The sequence below is a fragment of the Musca autumnalis genome, unplaced genomic scaffold (assembly GCF_047663935.1).
Source record: "Musca autumnalis isolate F117 unplaced genomic scaffold, ASM4766393v1 scaffold_4, whole genome shotgun sequence".
NCBI lineage: Eukaryota > Metazoa > Arthropoda > Insecta > Diptera > Muscidae > Musca > Musca autumnalis.
In genome coordinates, this window is record NW_027411977.1 from 128,943,719 (window position 1) to 128,965,920 (window position 22,202).

Consider the following 22,202-nt stretch of genomic DNA (forward strand, 5'->3'; position numbering starts at 1 on the left):
ATCTGTAATTTGAACATTTGACATTTGAAATTCTTAGTGGTCACCACACCTCTCCACCAAAAATTGTCAACAAAGCCCCCATATAACGGTACCTCCCGATTTTCAGTAATTTGATGATTTTAGCTACAATATTAAACCGAACTAGCAGTAATTTGACATTTGAAGTTCTTAGTGGTCACAACACCTCTCCATCAAAAATTGTCAAAATAGGTCCATGTTCGGATATAGCTCCCATGTAACGGTACCTCCCAATTTTCAGTAATTTGGCAATTTTAGCTACAATTTTTAACAGAACTAACTGTAATTTGACATTTGAAGGTTGTAGTGGTCACCACACATCTGCATCAACAATTTTCAACATAGCCCCAATATAACGATACTTCTCGATTTTCGGTACTTTGAGGATTTTACTTAAAATGTTTAACCGAACGTAGGTCCATGTTTTTGTATAGCCCCAAAACAAACCTCCCGATTATCGGTACCTTAGCTTTATTTTTATACCCTATACCACAATGTGGAAAAGGGTATAATAAGTTTGTTTTCCCAAAAATTCATGTAACGCCGCGAAATATTCGTCGTAGACCCCTCATGTGGTATACCAAACTTCATATCTCGACGAGATAAAGCGATTTAGCGATGTGTGTCCGTCCGTCCGTCCGTCCGTCTGTCCGTCCATTAAAAATTGTAATCAAGCTAGAGGCCGCAATTATGGACCGATTGTCACGAAATTTAGTATGGAGGTCGGGTTTGGACCAGAATAGAACTGATAAGTTTTTGGCGATGATCGTGAAATGTTAAAGGGATGAAATGGACCAAAAACAAAATTTTTGCTCGATTTTGTAGCCGCTCTGTAGGTCGCAATAATAGTCCGATCGGCGCGAAATTTTAAACGTAGTTTTGGTTTGAGATGAAGAAGTAGCGTGCAAGTCAACGGTATGATCGGATAATATTTAGCGGGTTAAATTGATCAAAACTTTTGTGTGAAAATTGGTAAAATTTCTAATGCACATCTTATAACAGCTAGCCCGGAAAGCTAGTGCACAGGGATAGTGGTATAGGGTATCACATGGTCGGCCCCGTCCGACTATAGTCTGTTCTTACTTGTTTTGGACGAACTTTCTGTAATTTGAAATTTAAAAGTCAACAAAAATTGTTCATTTAAGTTCATATTTTCGTATAGCCCAGATACCTCCGAACTAGCTGTTAATGACATTTGAAGTTCCCACGTTATGTACCGATTTTCGATATTTTGAGGATTCTAGCTAAATTTTATTTAGGAGTTATTTGACATTAAAGGCTCCCATCAAAAACTGTCAACATAGGCCCATGTTTTATTATAACCCCTATATAACAGTACCTCCCAATTTCTAGCCCACCAAAAATTGTCAACAGTTAGATATAGGCACCATAAAAAGGGCCTCCCGAATGAAGCATTTTATGTAAATTATCTGACATTTTAACGTACTCACTTAAAGTTGGGGACAGGAATGAATATTTTATGGTGGAGAGTATGAAAAGTTCGGCCCGGCCGAACTTAATGCTTTTTTACTTGTTATTGTTAATGCCGACAAGGGGGGTAAAACTGTGGCTATGAACAAAAAAGACTACCAATTAAAAATGGCAACAATCGTAGGAGATATATGCACTTATAGACGGCTAAAAAGGGACCCAACAAACATTCTTCAAAATAAGAACAATTTGATTGTGGAAAAACTTTATAAACTAAACATTATCAACGATGCAGAAAAATACAAACTTTTGAATAAAACGTCTACGGCACCTAGACTCTATGGCTTACCTAAAATACACAAGGATGGTAACCCTCTAAGGCCAATTTGTTCTACAATCAACTCCCCTGCTAATGCTCTCTGTAGGTATGTGGTAGATATATTAAAGCATTTGACAGCGAACTCGACCTACAACGTAAAGGACGCGAAAGACTTCAAGACCAGAATCGATAGCATACAAATACTTCCTGACGAAATCCTTATTTCTTTTGACGTGGTATCGCTTTTTCCCAGCATCCCTGTAAATCTAGCATTAAACACCATAGAAGATAAGTGGGATACAATAAAAACACATACGACGATTCCTAAGGAACTATTTATGAATATTTTGACACTGTGTATTAAAGATACAAGATATTTCATTTATGACGATAAGTTTTACAAACAAAATAAAGGCATGCCAATGGGTTCTCCCGCCTCCCCCGTTGTAGCCGATATTATAATGGAACTGTTACTGGACTCATCACTCAAGAAAATGCGCACAAAACCTAAGATATTGAAGAAGTACGTCGATGATATTTTTACGATAATGAAAAAAGATGAAATCATGGAAAATATGGACATTCTTAACTCTTTCAACCCACATATACAATTTGCCATGGAGATGGAACGAGACAACAAACTACCATATCTGGATGCAATAGTTATTAGAAATGAAACCCAACTTAAACTTGACTGGTACCAGAAACCTACGGCGTCAGGGAGACTGATTAACTACACCTCAAAACACCCGAGAAGAACTATAGTCAACACAGCAACCAAGTTCATAAAAAGAGTATTAGACATTAGCGATACAGAATTTCATAGACAAAATCTACATAAAATTAGGGAAACTCTACATAAAAACGATTTTCCATCATTTATTATTGACTGTCTTATAAGACGCGCAACCAATGTAAACACAGAGAAACCACGAGAAACCGGCGAGAAAATATATAAACCTATGACGTACATACGGGGTTTTTCAGAAAGGCTAAAAGATGCAAATATATATGACCATACCAAATACGAGCTGGCATTTAAATCTACCAACACACTGAACAATGTGTATAGCAAATTGAAAAATAAAGTAAATGACGAGGAAAAGTCTAACCTAGTATACCGGATAAATTGCAAGGGTGACAAGTCCAACATATGCCAGAAGGTATATGTTGGCACTACTAAAACGAAATTAAAGACAAGGATATACGCAAATAAATCTGACCATAATGCACAGAATAAACCTATAGAGCAAAAGACGGCATTGGCTGCTCATTGTACATTGACGGGGCATACCCCTGATTTTAATGATGTCAAAGTTCTCACTCAAGAGAACAACTACCAAAAACGATTCACTCTTGAGATGCTACACATAATTAACACTCCTACCAAAATAAGACTTAACTACAAAACTGATACTGACAACTGTGCTCATATTTACAGACACATAGTTAACAAATACAAATCTGACAAACATTAGTTAAAGTAAGTTCGCTGACAATTACACAACGTTAACTCTCTTTAAGTAAGTTTGCAATTGGTATTTTTTGTAAAACTCTTTGCTGATATATGTATACATTTGTAGTTCCCTGATGATGATTGGAGATTCCAATCGAAATATTGGAAATAAAAGAAATCATTAAAAATCACAACATCGATTTTTATTTATAAAAAGCCTATAGCCAAACGATAACAAAAGCAATAAAATAAATAAATAAAATATATTTAAATTTCGTTATGAATGACAAGTACATGTTTACTTAGATGTTAATAATTTTTAGCTAAAGCAATTAATTTTTGTACTAAAAGGCACGATTAAGTACCAAAAGTACACAGTTATGACGTGTCAAAATAGTTATGGCGTTTTGCTTTTGCCTCCATATTTAAACATCCGTCTACCTAATCAGAAATTAAGCTGGAATTTCTTTGATGCATTAATTGCATTATTTAGCTGCGAGGTCAAAGAAACCCTTAAGCTGTTAATGTCCCGTTGTATGAATGCTGACAATATTTATATGCCTTTTAAAATAAATGTAGATTTTTTCGAAATAATTATGCCAGGGACTGTAATTTGGTTTGGTTTTCAATAAGGTACCGAAAATATCGCTTTGATGTCTCACTTGAGAGTTATTTTGTATAACATACATAAATATTCCACGCATTGTTGTCAATAACATTACCCAGCAAAATGTTCGATACCAAAGATAACATTCAATCATGGGTGCAAGCTATCTGGCATGTCATCTTTTTAGCATCTTCATCGATGAATTTTGTATGAGCGTGGCCCCCAAAAGATGCTATTCATTTTTGGATCCAAAGCATGTCATTTACACCAATGCTTTGACATGTCATTTTCACCAATACTTTGGCATGTCATTTTCACCAATGCTTTGGCATGTCATTTTCACCAACCCTTTGCAATAACATTATCATTACGACGAGAGTTTTAACAACGTTGGTTGTGATTTCGAGTCTCCGACAACATCAAGCCTATTGTAAATAATAAATCTTATATATTTAGAAAAATGTGTATAGTTTTCAAGTCATATATTTGAATAACGTAGTAACGGAATTAGATTCTTGACACTTTGGACCACTTAATAAGAAAAATATTTCAACCTGACAACGATTCATGATCATATAACGGGCTGTCGCGGATATTACATCTAACATTGTATAATTTTATAATATTCAATCGAAAGAAGAACAAATTTGTTTCGCTCGACAATTAAACACCGTTAACATAATTAACGCTTTTTTAAAATGGAATATACGTGGAAAGGTATGCTTAGTAAGATTGTTATTAAGAATTAAAAAAGTTAGACGCGATAAAGAATTGTTGGCGTAGACATGATGATGAGATTTTTTTGTGTAATTTTTAATTGCAGTTTATATGTTCTGTGGAGTAGAACTTTCGATATCGCGACGTATCCGCGAAACTATATATATGTGGTAGAAGGTAGTCGTGAGTATTGCATGTGTAGAAAAATTTATCCGCGTATGGCCGCGTAAACTTAAAAATAGTGTGACAAATAAAAATTTGGATATTTTTAAGTATTGGGCTGGGAGTCACCAAATTTGATAGCTATCTTAATCGAGTTATACAAAGCATTGAAATCTTTTATGTTCAAGATCTTTTAATTTAGTAACTGGGTCTACAATCACCTACTAAATTTAAAAATCTTAACCAGTATTTATAAAGTTTTCAGAAATCGGACGCGATGGCGGTATTCTACTTCCAAATCATCAATTAATGATTGAGTTCACAATTACTATTGTATTGTATAACAATAGTCTAATAATCTCTGAGATTTCGTGTTTGGCTAAAACCCGTTGTGGGGGAGGGAGGTCCCCCGCATCCTCATTTTTCGGGATAAAAACTGCTTACGTTCTATTCTAAGGCCTAAAGAATCTACAGTCAAAATTTTATCAGAATCGGTTCAGCCTTTTTCAGAGGATTTTTATTTCGAACATCATGGCAAACCTGAATAATTTTTTTTTCTATATATGTAGATATATATACCTGAACCGATCAACATTGAACAACAATTGAACAATTGAACAGGATTTTCCATATCAAATTTTAAAGCGATCGGATGCAAATTGTGAGCTTAGTGCGGCTTAAATATAAAATCGTTTGAAACATATATATGAAATCTATATCTATATCTGAACCGATTCCTTCCAAATTTTGCAGATATATTTGTATGCTCATTATAAATATCGGGACGAAATTTCAAAGCGCCAGCAGCTTCCAGTGACATAGTGCAATGTAGAAAAACCTTCAAAATACCGAATATCGGGAGGTACCCTTATATGGGAGGCATACCAACACATGGACCTATGTTGACGATTTTTTGTGGAGAAGTTGCGAGACCACAGAGAACCTCAAATGTCAACTACAGCTAGTTCGGTTAAAAATTGTAGCTAAAATCTTCAAAATACCACAAATCGGGAGGTATCGTTATATGGTGGATATACCAAAACATTGATCTATATTGACGATTTTTGGTGGAGAATTTTCGTGGCCACTGTGAATTTCAAATGTCTAGTTACAGATAGTACAATTAGAAATTGTAGATACAATTTGAAAATACCGAAAATCGAGAGGTACCGTTATATGGGGGCGAAACCAAAACATGGACCTATGTTGACGATTTTTAGTAGAGAAGTTTTGTGGCTAATGAGAACTTTAAATGTCAAATTACAGCTAGTTCGGTTAAAAATTTGCAGCTAAAATCCTCAGAATACCGAAAATCTGGAGGTACCGTTATATGGGACCTGTACCAAAACTTGAAGCTATATTGACGACTTTTTGTGGAGAAGTTTCGTGGCCACTGTTAATTTCAAATGTCAAGTTACAGGTAGTACGGTAAAAAATTGTAGATAAAATTCTCAAAATACCGAAAATCGGTTTTGTGGCTAATGAGAATCTTAAAAGACAAATTACAGCTAGCTCGGTTAAAAAATTTTAGCTGAAATCCTCAGAAAACCGAAAATCGGGAGGTACCGTTATATGAGGGGGCTATACTAAAATATGAAGCTATATTGACAATTTTTATTGGAGAAGTTTTGTGACCACTGAGAACCTCAAATGTCAGATTACAGCTAGTTCGGTTAAAATTGCAGCTAAAATCCTCATAATACCAAAAAACGGGAGGTACCGTTATATGGGGGCTATACCAACACATGGATCTACGTTGACGATTTTTAGTAGAGAAGTTTTGTGGCTAATGAGAAGCTTAAATGTCAAATTGCAGCTAGTTCGGTTGAAAATTGTAGCTAAAATCTTCAAAATACCGAAAATCGGGAGGTACCGTTATGTGGGAGGTTTACCAGCACATAGACCTATGTTGACGATTTTTTGTGGAGAAGTTTCGTGGCCACTGTGAATTTCAAATGTCAAGTTACAGGTAGTACGGTAAAAAATTTTAGATAAAATTCTCAAAATACCAAAATATGACCTATGTTGACGATATTTAGTAGAGAAGCTTTGTGGCTAATGAGAACCTCAAATGTCAGATTACAGCTAGTTCGGTTAAAAATTGTAGCTAAAATCCTCAGAATACCGAAAACGGGAGGTACCGTTATATGGGGGCTATACCAAAACATGAACCTATCTTGACGATTTTTATTGGAGAAGTTTCGTGACCACTGAGAACCTCAAATGTCAGATTACAGCTAGTTCGGTTAAAAATTGTAGCTAAAATCCTCAGAATATCGAAAATCGGGAGGAACCGGGGGCTATACCAAAACATGGACATATGTCCATAATTTTTGAAATATATATAAGATTGTTGATCTTTAGAAAGCCTAAATGTTAAATTAAATCTAATTTGGTTTGAAAATGTGACTAAAAACGTCAAAATACTAAAATGGGGTGGTACCGTTATATGGTGGCTATACAAAAACGTGGACCGATATAACCCATCATCGAACTTTACCTGCCTGCAAACAAAAGACGCATCTTCCCAAATTGTCAGCGTCCTATTTCCATTTTTGTGGATGCTAGAGTGATTACCACAGACGGACGGACATGCATAGATCGACTCAAAATTTTACCCTGATCAAGAAAATATATACTTTATAGGGTCGCAAATGATTATTTCAATGCGTTACAAACGGAAAAAAACATACTATGGTGGAGGGTATATAAAAACGCAATTAAAAGTGTCTTCTATTTTGTGGTCCTCTATCATAATGTACCCGATTTTTCTGTAATTACGTTTTCTTTTTATAATGTGTGAACTCTTCCAGCTATGCACCTTCATCGACACTGAGTACATGTGAATTACACCGATTACGTCTCTGTCGTCGAATGGCTATGCGCACCAGCCTTGTTTAGGTTAAGTCCATTTTAAATTCTAATTATGAAACAAACGATCTGCCCGAGTCACCTAACCAAGTAACTAAAAAAATAATTCAGTCAAACAATGAACGTGTCAAATACTAAATTCATGAATTTATCTGTTGTGAAGATTGAAATGCTTATCTATGCAGGAGAAGATGTTATGTCCACTGCTTGATGCTCGGTTACAGTTGGACGAATACCAATCTGACCCTCTTTAGATGTATCATAAATAATTTATTTATTCTTAGAAATGGCAAATAACATTTTTTATTTAATATAATTTACTCGAAATGAACTTCAACTGCAGCATGGATTTAATTAATCTCAAATTGGATTTCGTTTTACGTCTATGTATTAAACCCTATCCTGTGCTATTACCTGATTAAAACAATTACTTTGCGAATGAAAAGAAAACCAACCATATCCTTAGGGAGTTGTCTGTGGTTTCCTTTGTCGTTTACTTACTTTGGGAGTGTGGAATAGCCGACAGCGATTTGTATTGCCACAAATGTTCCAACGATTACATAAGACACCAGTACCAAAAATATTTCATTCATTGCAGGTTTTGACAGGATACACAGCAGGACTGCAAATGAAAGATATTATGTAAATATTACGGTAATAGGAAAAGTTCAATAAAGATAAAGGAAATTGCTTAGAAGCAATAGAGGGAGAAGAAATTTTCTGTGAAAATTATCAAAAGGTAGAATACAGTGATTGGAAATTATATTTGTAAAATTTTAATTTATAACTAGAGAAAAAGTATCTGTTGAGATTTATTGAAATATATGAGAATGTGAAGAAATTTGAAGGTTCGGTCCCATGGTACCAAAAATCTACCACTATTAAAGACCCTTGCAAATGGTCATTACCTGCGAAGCTGCACCGGCTTATGAAGAAATTTCTGGAAAACATGTAAAAAACATTAAGTTCGGCCGGGCCAAAATTTTTATACCATCCACCATAAATTATTCTGAACTAAAATGGAAATATTAGTTTCCTGTTAGGTGCAAAGATTGTAGCTAAAAATTGTATCAATCTGTTGGTACCTTTATAGAGAGGATATACAAAAACATGGACCTACGTGGACGATTTTTTGTGGAGGAATTTCGGAACCCCTGTGAACTTCAAATATCAAATTATAGCTAGTTCGGTTAAAACCTATATCTAAAATCGTCAAAATAACGAAAATTGCGAGATTGCATTCTATAGGGGCTATACCATAAAATGAACCTATGTTCACAGTTTTTGGTGGAGAAGTTTCGTAATAACTGAAAACCTCAAGTGTCAAATTACAGCTAGTTCAGGTAAAAATTGTAGTTAAAATCCTAAAAATACCGAAAATCGAGGGTAGCGTTATGTGGGGGCTATTCCAAAATATGGGCATATATTGGCGATTTTTAGTGGGGAAGTTTTTTGGTCATTGCAGATCTCAAATGTTAAATTACAGCTAATTCAGTCAGAAAATTTAGCTGGAGGCCTCAAAATATTTTAAATTGGGAGGCCCATAGGGTGTCCAAAACCGAAATCGGTTATCCGGTTCTGAGTTACAAAACCGAAACCGTTTTTCGCCAAAAACTAATTTTTTTGCTGAACCGAAAACCCGGTTATTTGTGCCGGTTAACCGTTTTTAAAAAATGTAATATTTTAAATATTTCATTACAATTGTGTTCTTGAAAATAAACTAAACTTAATCACCCTTATTAGGCGAAGTCTGTGCATAATAAACACGATCATTAGTCGAGGTTGGTACAGCAAAACAAAGAATCCGGCCTTAATAAAGTGCTAACTTAATTAATTTGGTACATACTTTTGTATTTGTATGGGCTTTTTCTAGAGCACAATTTCTGTCTTAATTTTCCTGCCACGTAATGAAAGCTATCCTCGTTCAGATGATATATCAGAACAGTGGCAAATAATTGCCCATGGAAAAAGCCACAAAATCCATACCTGGTTACAAGAGACTTCCATCAAGGTACCCATGGTTTGATCAGGAGTGTCGTGCTGCTACCGAAGAGAAAAATTCTGCATATATAGCTACTCTACAATCAGTAGGAAGGTGTAGCCCACGAGTGAGATATCGGGAGAAAAGTTTTTTTCTTTGGAAATGAGAAAAATTGAAAAGAAGGGACAAAAGAAAAATCGTGATATACAGGTGCCAGAATGAAGTCCGAATATTCTACCGAAGAGTGAAACATCAAACTGATGACTTTGGTACAGGTACATCCTCCTTTAGAGATACAGGTAGTGGTAACAGATACAGATAGTGTGCTCGGGACGTGGAAGAGAGTTTATCCAAAACGATCCAATTCCAGAAAATGGTATTAAGTGTATACCATCCAGGCCGAGCTGTGTAAAACCGGAAGCGCTACGCCGCACAGTGATTCAGAATCGTTTTTTCCTGGTCAAAATTCTGTAACTTTTGAACGGATAGAGATATTTTCATAATTCTTTTTGTTTTTTTTTTTTTGTTTTGTTAGACAGACAACACAATCAGACTAATTACAAGTGGCCAAATTCGGTCTGGTAGTTGCAGAGAAATTCAAGGTCAAAGTTAAACTTTTGAGTTACTCAACTGTTTTTCAATGAACACAATATCTATTATAGTTTTCGAGAAATAGCTACGTATTTCTCGAGAAATTTCCAAAAATTACGTATTTCCCAAAAATGGGGAACATGTTCGTCTTTTAGGGGCACACCACGCCCACACCTTCCAACATTTTGACCTAATTTTCTGGTTTACTTAGTTTCAATATGTTTACTATCGAATGGAAATTAAATATCTTTGACAAAAGAAAATTTTGATTTTTGGCCAGGAAAATCGATTCCTGAACCATTGTGAGCCGATAAGGTGTGTGCATCTACTAGTTAGCTCTTAGGACGATTGGAATTTGCTCATCCTGTGCCACGTCCATAAGAAATAAGATAATACTTTGTGCTCTAACCATAGGCGTTTAAATATGCTTCATATTGCTTATAACACCGCGTCAGTGATATTGTGAGAATGACTATTAAGAGTTGGTAAGCATTTAAACAACCGTTAAAGTTTGGTAAAGGAATTTTGCTAGGTATTCACCAACAGTTGTTACTTTGGTAAAGAAAAATAACACTTTAGAAAACACTGATACTACTCCTGCTAATATATGGTTCCGAAGTCAGGGTACTTGCACAAGCAGATAAGGCAGGGTTTGATAGTAAAATTCTTCGAAAGATCTGCGGGCCAGCGTTGACGGTGAATATCGACGTCGTGTGATTTTTTGCTGTTATTGTACCCTCCACCATAGTATGAAGAGTATATAAAGTATGTTTTTCCGTTCGTAACGCATTAAAATAATCATTTGCGATCCTATAAAGTACATATCGCTTTTTTACTCAAAGAGTAGCATAACACAAAAAATGGGTCTTCTAAATTAGCAATTTCTATTTTTTCTAAGACTTCTACTTTTTCTTGTGTCAAATTTTCATGCTGATATCTCTAAACCTCGACGAGATACAGCTCATTTACTACGAGTTTCGCATAATTAAACACAAAAGTTTTTTGAGTTTATGAAGCACTAAAACACTTCACATCATGCTTGATCTTGCACAGAAATTTAGCACTGATATCTCGTTAGCTGTTTGCAAAATATGGTTCAAGTAGTTATATTATTTTTTTTTTCGTAATAATCTTATTAAGTTGGGAAATCAAATTCCAATCACCAAATTAAAACTCGTTTTTCTGGAAAATGGATTTTTTGAGATGTGTTTCTCTTTAAGTAAATGAGCGATACATTCTTGATCAGGGTGAAATTCTGAGTCAATCTATCCATGTTCGTCCGTCCGTCTGTTGCAATCACTCTAGCATACACAAAAATGGAGATAGGACACAGAAACAAGTGAGCAAAGGCTACAATCGGGACGGGGCCGACTATGTGATACCCTACACCACTACCCCCGTACATAAGCTTTTCTCTGCTAAACATAACTTTTAGGGCATATTGTCCGACCTTCATCAAACCCAATATGCGTCTTCCTCTCTGGGACCCCCGTTAGCTACCAAAATTTCGTGACGAACCGATCAATATTGCGACCAGTAGCGTGATTACAAAAAAATAGAAAAATGGGATGCATTACCGACTATTGCGATATCTCCGTTGTTTGTTCACCTACGTGAACCTACTTTGCATCATTGTAAAGGTGGGTTTTTCTACATTAATAGTCAGGATTTGCTTTTTGAAGGTCCCCAACCAAAGCTGTGATATTCGTCATTACAACTAAAATCGCAAAAATTAAAGGTTGGGTTGGATTAGCGACTATTGCGATATCTTCGTTGTTTGACCACCTACGACAACCTGCTTTACATCGTTGCAAAGGTAATATTTTCTACTTTTATTAGCAGGTTTTTCTTTTGATATACCCCTTATAGAAACGGAGATAAACTTTGAAATAAAACGTTGACTTTTTCTCCAAATAAGTTTTTTGCCCATTAGGACCCCTAAATATTATCCGACCATCACCAAAATCAATAGGCTTCTTGCCCTCCGGGACCCCATTAACACCCAAAATTTGGTGACGATCCTATCAAAATTGCGACCTGTAGCGTGATTACAAAGTTTAGGTGGACAGACGGACGGACGGACACACATGGCCTGATCAACTCAGCTCTTCGATACATTCATTTTGGTATATGTATATAAGTATGGGTCTACGACCATTATTTCGATGCGTTACAAACTTTTTGGCCAAAACCAACTTATAATACCCACCCCACATAGTGGTGTAGGGTATAATTATGGGATGATGCGCCGTTTGCAGGCAGGTCAAGTTAGATGATAGGCTATATCGGTTCACGTTTTCGTAAACCCTCCATATAACGGTACCGCCAGATTTCAGGTATTTTGAATTTTTATTGACATTTTCAGATCCAATTAGCTATTATTTGACGTTTAGGTTTCCTAGTGACCAAAAATCTTATATTCTAAAAATTATGGACATAGGACCATATTTCGGTATAGATCCATCCCAGCAAAAATCCTCATTACAAACCTCCTTTCCCACCCATTATTTTAACAAGGGCATGTCGCGCGAAATATCTGGTTATTTTGTAACCACTTAACAAAGTAGATGGTAACCACTGAAATAAGTAGATACTGAGTAGATTCTGACTACTTATTTCAGTGGTTACAAAATAACCAGATACTTCGCGCGACATGCCCTTGTTAAAATAATGGGTGGGAAAGGAGGTTTGTAATGAGGATTTTTGCTGGGATATAACGGTACCTCCAGATTTTCGGTATTTTGAGCGTCTGTTTGACGGAATTATCCGAAATTTGACACATAAGATTTCCTGCAGTTTAAAAATTTTTTCACTAAAAATTGTCGAAATAGGTCCACACTTTGATATAGTCTCTATATAAGGGTACCACCTGGTTGAAAACATTATTTAGATTAGATAATTTAGGCATTTGGGGTATACGTGGTCGAAAATGTTTTGCAACTAAAATGTGGAGAGGAAGGGAAACTAATTATTCCGGTTTAGTTAAGAATATGTTATGATGAAGGGTATGAAAGGTGCAGCCCAGCCGAACTTAACGTCTTTTTAGTAGTTTTCTCTTAGTTAATTTTAAAACTATTGCCACAATGTCAACCACAATCTCATAATTTAGATATGCTAACAAAAAGTAAAACTTACCCGAATAGATCAGAGCACAGATTGTCATGACAATCAATAACACCCACATTTTTTCATCGATTTTGCCAATCACCGTTAAAATGAAATCAATTTCATTACCGTCAGCAACAGATTTTGGTAAAACATCCAAAAGGCTACCGCTGTGAGTGAAAGTTACACTGTTGTCCTCCCCAAGGACACTTTCATTGTAAAATGTGGGTAACTTGGCCAAGGAATGCGAAACAAAGTCACTTTTATCGTTGTCTCCATTCTGTTTTAAGGGCATTGGCTCGTTGATGGCGGAAATTGGGTAGGCAACAGGGATAACGATAGCCTCATGTGTGACAGTGTCAAAATGCTTGTTCTCTATACTGTTGTTGTTGTCGTCGTCTTTGTTTGAGTTTTCCCATGCAGAGACTTCAGTTACAGCAGCATAATCATCCGCATGCTCAGGGTCATCTATGTGGAAATGTTGGTGATGTCGAGAATGATGAGGAGGACGTTGTTGATGGTGGTCACGGTGTCTATGTAAGTGATGTTTATGTTGTTCATGTTGAGTATTCGATTTTGTGTTATTCTTCATTATTTTCATATATTCGAAATTGTTATTCGATATATTATCATTCGGATCATGTCTTTTGGATCTTTGTTGCTGTTGTTGTTGGTGCCGTTGTCTCCTTGTTTTTCGTTTATTCTTGATGTTCTTGGAAATATCATGGTGTCCATGGTGTTTGATACTCTTACTCGATATCAATGAATCCACAAGTTTTTTAACAGCAATGTCATCTTCTGTTTGTAACATAATTCCAATTTTTTGTTGTTTACTTGTCATTTGATGTGGCATGCTTAACTTTTGTTTCCGCTTTCCCTTGGAGTGCTGTCGTCGGTGACTGTTTCTGAGTTCTTCTTCATAATTTATGTCGTTTAAGACACGAGGATTTTTCATCAGTTCACTGTCATGGTGGACATTTTCATTTCCATGTTGGACAGTTTTGTGATGATTTGAATCAAAGGGATGAGCAGTGAGCTGCTGCTGTCTTCTTTCATTTCTCTTGTGTGTATGTGGTGAAATCAAGTTTTCATTTGTGAGTTGGTGAGATGTGGATTGACGTTTAGATTCCATTTCAGCATATCGTTTTAATCTATAAAGACGAAAAAATACACAAGTGCAATACAATATTATACTATGTTCAAGCATTCTCAGGTATCATATCAGTAGGCTTAACAATATTGTGATCCAACATGCAGTGGTGCAGAATCGTTTTCTAAGATATTTTCCTTTTTACAGTGTTTTATTTAACTTGCTTTGGTGTCTGTTTAGTTCAAATGTGGTAACTCATTTTTAACACAGTTGCAGTTGACCAATCGGACTGAAACTTTGCACACTTTTCAGATTTAGATGACAATACATGAATATGGAATCAAAACCAATATTGGTCTATTTTTATAGTGTTTTAACGGTGTTTTATTTAAATTGCATTTCAAATCTGGTAACTCAATTTTGACACAGTTGCAGTTGACCAATCGGACTAAAACTTTGTACACTTTTCAGATTTGGATGACAATACATAAATATGAAATTAAAACAAAGATTGGTTCATTTTACAGTGTTTTAACGGTGTTTTTTGAACTTGCAATTCAAATTTGGTAACTCATTTACCACACAGTTGCAGTTGACCAATCGAACTGAAACTTTGCACACTTTTCAGTTTTGGATGACAATACATGAATACGAAACCAAATCCAATATGGGTCCATTTTTTTCTATAACCCCGATACCTCGGTACCACCCAATTTAGTTCAAATCTAGTGACTCATTTTTGACGCAGTTGCAGTTGACCAATCGAACTGAAACTTTGCATACTTTTCAGATTTGGATGACAATACATGAATATGGGCCACTTTTTTCCTACAGCCCACATATAGCGGTACCACCCGATTTCAGATATTATGAGGATTTTGTCTTAATTTTTAGTCCGAATTGGCTGTAACTTGGCAATGGGACCTCCCATTGGTACAGAAACTCCCTTACTAAAAATGATGGACATAGGTACAGGTTTTGGTATAGCCCCCATATAGCGGTACCACCTGATTTCAAGTGTTTTAAGGATTTTATCTTCATTTTTAACCCGAATAGGCTGTAATTTGGCATTTGGGGTTCCCAATGGTACTGAAACTTCCCCACCAAAAATTGTGGACATAGGTCCAGGGTTTGGTATAGCCTCCATATAGCGGTACGGCCCGATTTGTAGTGTTTTAAGGATTTTATCTTCATTTGTAGGCCTAATTGGCTGTAACTTGGCATTTGGAGTCCCCAATGATACAGAAACTTCTCCACCAAAAATTATGGACATAAGTCCAGGTTTTGGTATAGCCTTTTTATAACGGTAATACACGATTTCAGGCATTTTAAAGTTTTTATCTAAATTTTCGGCCTAAATTCACTATAATTTTTTTCACAGCGGTCAAAAAAATGTATTTACTAAAAAGTTAAATAAAAAATAATTTAAAAAAATTAAGTTTCAGTGTTTTATTTAGAAATGCACTGAAAACAAGAAAATAATTTGTCGCTTAGCCTCAATAAATATATTCTTTCTCATGATGGAATCTCTCAAATAAAACGCTTGCATTTAAATTATAAATGGTGGCAAAATTAAACGGCATGCGTTTTATTTGAGAGATTCCATCATGAGAAAGAATATATTTATTGCGGCTAAGCGACAAATTATTTTCTAGTTTTAAGTGCATTTCTAAATAAAACACTGAAACTTAATTTTTTTAAATTATTTTTTATTTAATAAAGAGAAATTATTCATTAGAAAAAATATTATTTCATATGATTGCTGAAGTCTGGGGTATTCTCCCAATGGCTTAACTTCATACTACTTTATATTACAGAGAATAATGTTTACAGAACGAACCGACAACATTGCAACTTAGCTGTCATTTCATCCTAGACAATGCAGTAGTCTCTGGTCATAGTCTAGGATGAAATGACAGCTAAGTTGAGAGATTAAATTAATAGTTCCACATATTGCACGGTGAATGAAGACGTTCCTACGAGTATACGAGAAGATTGTCCCAGCTTGCCAGACATTACTATTGTGGCTCCCCTAATTTCCCTTGGCTAAGACAACCTTCTTATCGTCGTCTCCGTTAACAGACCATAATTTCATAACCCCTGAACTTTTCTGAACCATAAAAAAGCTTTTTGGCAAGGGTCAGAAAATTTTCCAATCGCCACTTCAGAGATCTGCACATAACTACAAATTCTCAGGTAGCTGAAAAAATTTTCTCAATTACTCAATCCAATATTAGTACAGGACTAAGAAAATTGAGGGCAGCTGTTAAAACACTCCCGAATCCCGACAAAAAGTAAAATAGAACAGCTATTACTTTCTGCGGTGTGATAATGACATATTGGACGAATCGCATGTTATTTTAACCTGCATTTTATAATGCACCCAGTGACAAGTCGAAGAGGAGTGCGGTACGCTGTATAAAAGGCCTCCTAGCCGAAGAGGTACCACCACAATTTACGATTAGCGATGTTGCAGGTATCATCCGAAACGCAAAATCATCTAAAGCTTAAAGCAACCCGAAGTTGAGTAACTTACAAGTGTTCTCAAATTATAACTAGCAGCGCGAATTTTACCAGAAGCCTAGAAATTGTCAGACTGATCTGTAGCCGGAAGGCACCAGTCGTTTGTGGAATTCAATAAAAAGAAATGTAAGACCCCTACAGTGAAAGAAGGGGTTTCCCATGGTGGGGTGATATCTCCGGAATCGTTTAACATCAACCTTTCTAAAATTCCCCATCCTCCAGATCGTAATATATTCAGATGATTGTACGATCATGGCGACGCACATGTATGTTGAAAGTTGATTAAAACTCCTGAAAAGCTCATTTATAATCCGATTGATTTAATATATTGCTCAAATCATATCTTCGGTCCAAGGACTATCACGGTGCGCCTTAACTAACATTAAATGAAAACTGCTTACACCTGGGAAATTTTTGCGGATGCTGAAGCAGCAATGTTCATAGACGAGAAAAATCCAAAAACTAGAAAAAATCGATGGAGGGATTTTTTTTTTTTCAAAATACCGTTCTATGGGGGCCCAATGAAGGCGTGGACCTATACCGGCAAATTTCATATGGAAATATACTTTATAGAGTCTATGATGAATATTTCGATGTGTTACAAACGGAATGACAAATTTAATTAAACCCTGGATATTAGGGTGTAGGGTATAAAAAACCTGATTTTTCGGAATGGCGCAAACATATATAAAAAGTTTTGATTTAGTCCGATAAATAGGAGCCCCGGTTACAAGATAGACCAAAATTAACTGTGGGCAAACGTTCCCAAAATGTTTTTTTTAAATTGCTTTACTAAAATTTTTTAATTTTACTTGAGAAAAACCCGTGATATTTTCTGAATGGCGCAAATGTATATCAAAATTTATGATACAGTCTGATAAATAAGAGCCCCGGTTATAAGACAGACAAAAATTTAGTGTTGGCAAATGCTATAAAAAAATTTTTTTAAGTTTTTAAAATTGCGTTACTAACTTTATTTCAGTTTTATTTAAGAAAACAAAAAACGTGATTTTTTCTGAATGGCGCAAAAGAATATCAAATGTTTTGATTTAGTCTGATAAATAGAAGCCACGGTTATAAGGTAGACCAAAATTTAGTGTTGGTAAACGTTGCCAAAATATTTTTTTGTTTTTAAATTGCTTTACTAACTGTATTTCAATTTTACTTGAGGAAAAATCTTAATTTTTTCTGAATGGCGCAAACATATCGTTCATTTACTCAAAGAGTGACACATCTCAAAAAATCAAGTTTTTTTTGAGTTATGCCACTCTTTGAGTAAATGAGCGATGTATAAAAAGTAATAATACAGTCTGATAAATAAGAATCCCGGTTACAAGGTATTCGTAGACCAAAATTTAGTGTTTGCTTGTTATGTTTGAAAACATCAAAAGTAGCTGTGGTTCGCATCATGAAAATTGAGTTGTCATAAAAGATATTTATGACAGACGAGATGTACCGCAATTAACTAAGAGTGAAGATACAAAAACAAATTTCTTTGGCGATTTTTATGAACTCTAATACACAGGAGTACAAATAAAATTAGTAGATTTGACTAACGCTGAAACCAAAATATATTTAAATTTTGTAAATGCCTATCTTAAATAAAGGGTGTTTTTTAAGCTAGATAGAACTTTAAATTCTAAAAAGTAACACAAAAAATTAAATTTTGATGAAACTTTTTTTTATTTGTTTCAGTATACTCTGACAAATCATCATGAATAGACTCACGCTTGAACAACGCTACGAAATTATCCAAATTTACTTTGAAAATCAGTCGTCGATTCGCTCTAGAGCAGTTGGCAAATGACCCGTTGTTTTATCGCAAAATTGTGTTCAGCGATGAGGCGCATTTTTGGCTTAACGGGTTTGTTAATAAGCAAAATTGCCGCATATGGAGTGAGACCAATCTACAAGAGACCCTACAGACTCCATTACATCCAGAAAAATGCACCGTATGGTGCGGTTTTCACGCTGGTGGCATCATCGGACCTTATTTCTTCAAAAATGAGGCCGGAGCTCGCGTTACGGTCAATGGAGATCGTTACCGCACCATGATCAATGATTTTTTGTTTGAAAATATGGATGACATTGATCCGGAGGAGATGTGGTTTCAACAGGATGGCGCTACGTGCCATACGGCGAACGCAACCATCGACTTATTGAAATCAAAATTTGGCGATAAGTTGATTTCGAGAAGTGGACCTGTCAATTGGCCTCCAAGGTCGTGCGATTTGACACCTCTCGATTATTTCCTGTGGGGCTACGTGAAGTCACTGGTTTATGCTGATAAACCAGCAACAATTGATGCCTTGGAGGCCAGCATTGTTCGTGTTATTCGTGACATACGGCCAGCAGTGCTCGAAAAAGTGGCCAAAAATTGGACGTCCAGAATGCACTTCGTCAAGAACAGCCGCGGTGCCCATATGCCCGAAATCATTTTCAAATGTTAATGTCACGTATTGATCTTTTGAATAAATAAAAAATTTTGATTACAATTTAATTTTTTGTGTTATTTTTTACAACTTCAAGTTCTATCGGGCTTAAAAAAACACCCTTTACTTCCACATTTAAATATTTCGAAGGTTTCAGTTGATAAAAATTAGATTTTTTTTAGAATGACGCAAATTTGCGCAAAATATTATGATTCGATTTGATGTTGGGGACTTAATCGCATAAATCACCAAAAGTAATCATGGTTTACAAACGTTCGCCTCATTCCCTTTTTCACTTTTGAAATTTGAGTTATCATATAAAATATGTATAAAAGAAGATACGTACCACCACTATTTAAGAGTAAAGATGCAAAACCAATTCGGAATTTGTATAAGCTTATGTTGTACGAAGAATATACAAAAACAAAAAACCTTGTAAAATAAAAAATTTTCGCGAAAATATTTTTATTTTAATGTTCACCTAATTTTATAGTATTCGAACATGTACTTTTTTGTTTTCAGTATGGCTGAGTTCAATCGGCTGCTGCGTTGGATTGGTTAACCGCAGACAGTTGTGGATGGTCATAGCGAATGGGAAAAAGGGTCAGGTTACTGTTTACCAATAGTTTGTTTTAAACAGCGCGATTTTTATATTTTAAGTTTTGAGCAACCTTTAGCCTATGTTTCCCGTATGTGCCACGGCTCCTATTGTCGATGGCATACTACATAGTATATAATAAGTTAAATATCTACATAGTTTACTTAGTGTAGTTCTTCTATCTGAGGAATATGGAAATATTCGCTTTTTTCTAAAATCGTTTTGGGGTGACATCTCGAAAACTAAATCCATTTTGTAAAAATATTAGATTTTACGGAAATGTTGGACGGAAAAAGTCAAAATATTATTGCTTGGCTTAAAAAACTGACGTTTTCGTCATAAAACGGGCCAACAAAATATAACAAATAAAATCGATCGATGAATTTCTAGATTCTGAAGTCCTTTCTAGGTTTTTATAGAATCATCTAATAATTAAGATTTTATCTAATTTTATTTAAAAGCTCATCAAAATAGATATTTGTGAGAAGACTAGTAGGTCTTCTGGCGGAAGACTTGTAGAACTTGTACAGAAGACGTTAAATACTCAACTATAATTCGAATATCATAGAACTTTACTTTTGCTTGCAAAAAATTAAAGCATCAATTGGACCATGAAATATTCTTAGTATACTTAGTATAATATACCGTTTGCTTAATTGTTTTCTTATATTTTTCTTTAAAAATAAATAATGATTTTTTGAAAAAATTTTGTAGAAAAAAATTGCCCGGAGTCAAGTTATTTTCTTCGACTCCAGCAAAATTGCTCGACTCCGACTCCGAAACCCTGGGAAGAATATCCCTATCCTGACAGAATGCCGCCATGAGGACTGCAGGAGGGTGCCACCTCATAACATCAGTGTATCATATTTATGAGGAGACAAAGATTTTACCGGTGCATTAGCCCAACAAGCTGATGTCGATACATATGTAGATGTTATCACCATGCCACAATCTAGTTGACAGGCTCATGACATCAGTGCACCATATTCCAGCAGCACAGCAAGATGTTGTCGATGGATTATCGCTATGCCACAATCCTATCAGGCAAGCTTGGATAGCATTTACACTGAGGCAGACCACCCCTTAATCATCGTAGCAGAAGAACGACAGCTGCCAAGGTAAACATAAGTGGTTTTGTACCAAAATTGTTAAGCTACATGAGTCGAATAACACACTACAGAATAATGTAAACAGCCTAACATTTGCAACCAATTACCCATAGACTAATGAATGTATAGACAGAGTAATTGTAATGTGTTTGTTTTTTGTAGGGGTCGCTCTTACACCCAATATGCTGTGTGTTCACTCAATTGCATTTTGTTTTTGTGTAAATTGCAAGATTTTGTTGATTTTTTATATGAGGGTGTAGATCCGGTCAAATACTACCCAAATACTGTCTTTTACCGTCATAAATAGTTCAAAAATGTATAGTTATTGCCATTTTAAAAATTGAGTATTTTGTTAACTGACTCAATTCTCATTAAGTGAGAGAATTTGACTGAGAGGATTTCTTCGTCTATAAATTCATTAGTCTATGCAATTACCAATGTGTTATTTCTTTAACATCTTTCAAGGCAAAGCTACTTACTTTACTTATTACGACGTAATGAGTACGGTAGCACAGGGTGTGTTTATCCGATTACAAAACCGAGAGTTTTTTCTCATAACAATGATTGGGGTTAAATTATGTTAGGAAAAAATTCGTTTCAGACGATTTAATCCTGTCCGTCCGTCTGTATGTTTGCTATTTTGCTGGTGTACACTATAAATATCGAACAAATATTGCGAAACCTATAATATCGAAACGGGTGAAGTATGGGATGAAAGATATCAAACAACGGCCCTAATCGGCTTGAATATAGCAAGGTCCAGGACTTATATTTGTTATATTTCATCTCAAGTGGACACTAACCTCCACGTGGTGTCACTTGGGGAGCTGCCTTTAATTAAAATGTGCTTCGCGTTCATCCATAGGAATGATAAAAACTTGGGTTGGGCGTTGGGCTAAGATCCCACCCCGTCAAAATACAGCTTACTATGAAAAAAAAGAAAAGCAAACCCCTCTGAAATTGACGAACTCCAAACATTTTAAGGACCATGATCTGCGAAACTGCTCCTTGAATGTTTCCACTCTTTATAGAGAAGGTTCAGTTCACGTATTGTAGATGTACTTGAAAAATACAAGGCCGACATTACTGCAATACCTGAAATACGATGGATTGGGAAAGGCGTCACAACAACACCTAAAGGTGACACACTATGTTACAACTTCACTCCAGTGAATGACAGAATTGCTACAAT

At 35.5% G+C, this 22,202-nt stretch overlaps 1 protein-coding gene across 1 annotated transcript in view; it reads right to left on the bottom strand.

The window, feature by feature from the left end:
- LOC141402657 (adenylate cyclase type 6) overlaps window positions 1-22,202 on the bottom strand; it is a 555,913-nt gene that overhangs the window by 299,970 nt on the left and 233,741 nt on the right. Inside the window, exons 8-9 of the mRNA XM_073984363.1 lie at window positions 13,289-14,409; window positions 8,083-8,203 (exon numbers count right to left, since the gene is read on the bottom strand). Coding sequence (XP_073840464.1) covers window positions 8,083-8,203; window positions 13,289-14,409 — 1,242 coding nt within the window. The remainder of the gene's footprint in view (window positions 1-8,082; window positions 8,204-13,288; window positions 14,410-22,202) is intronic.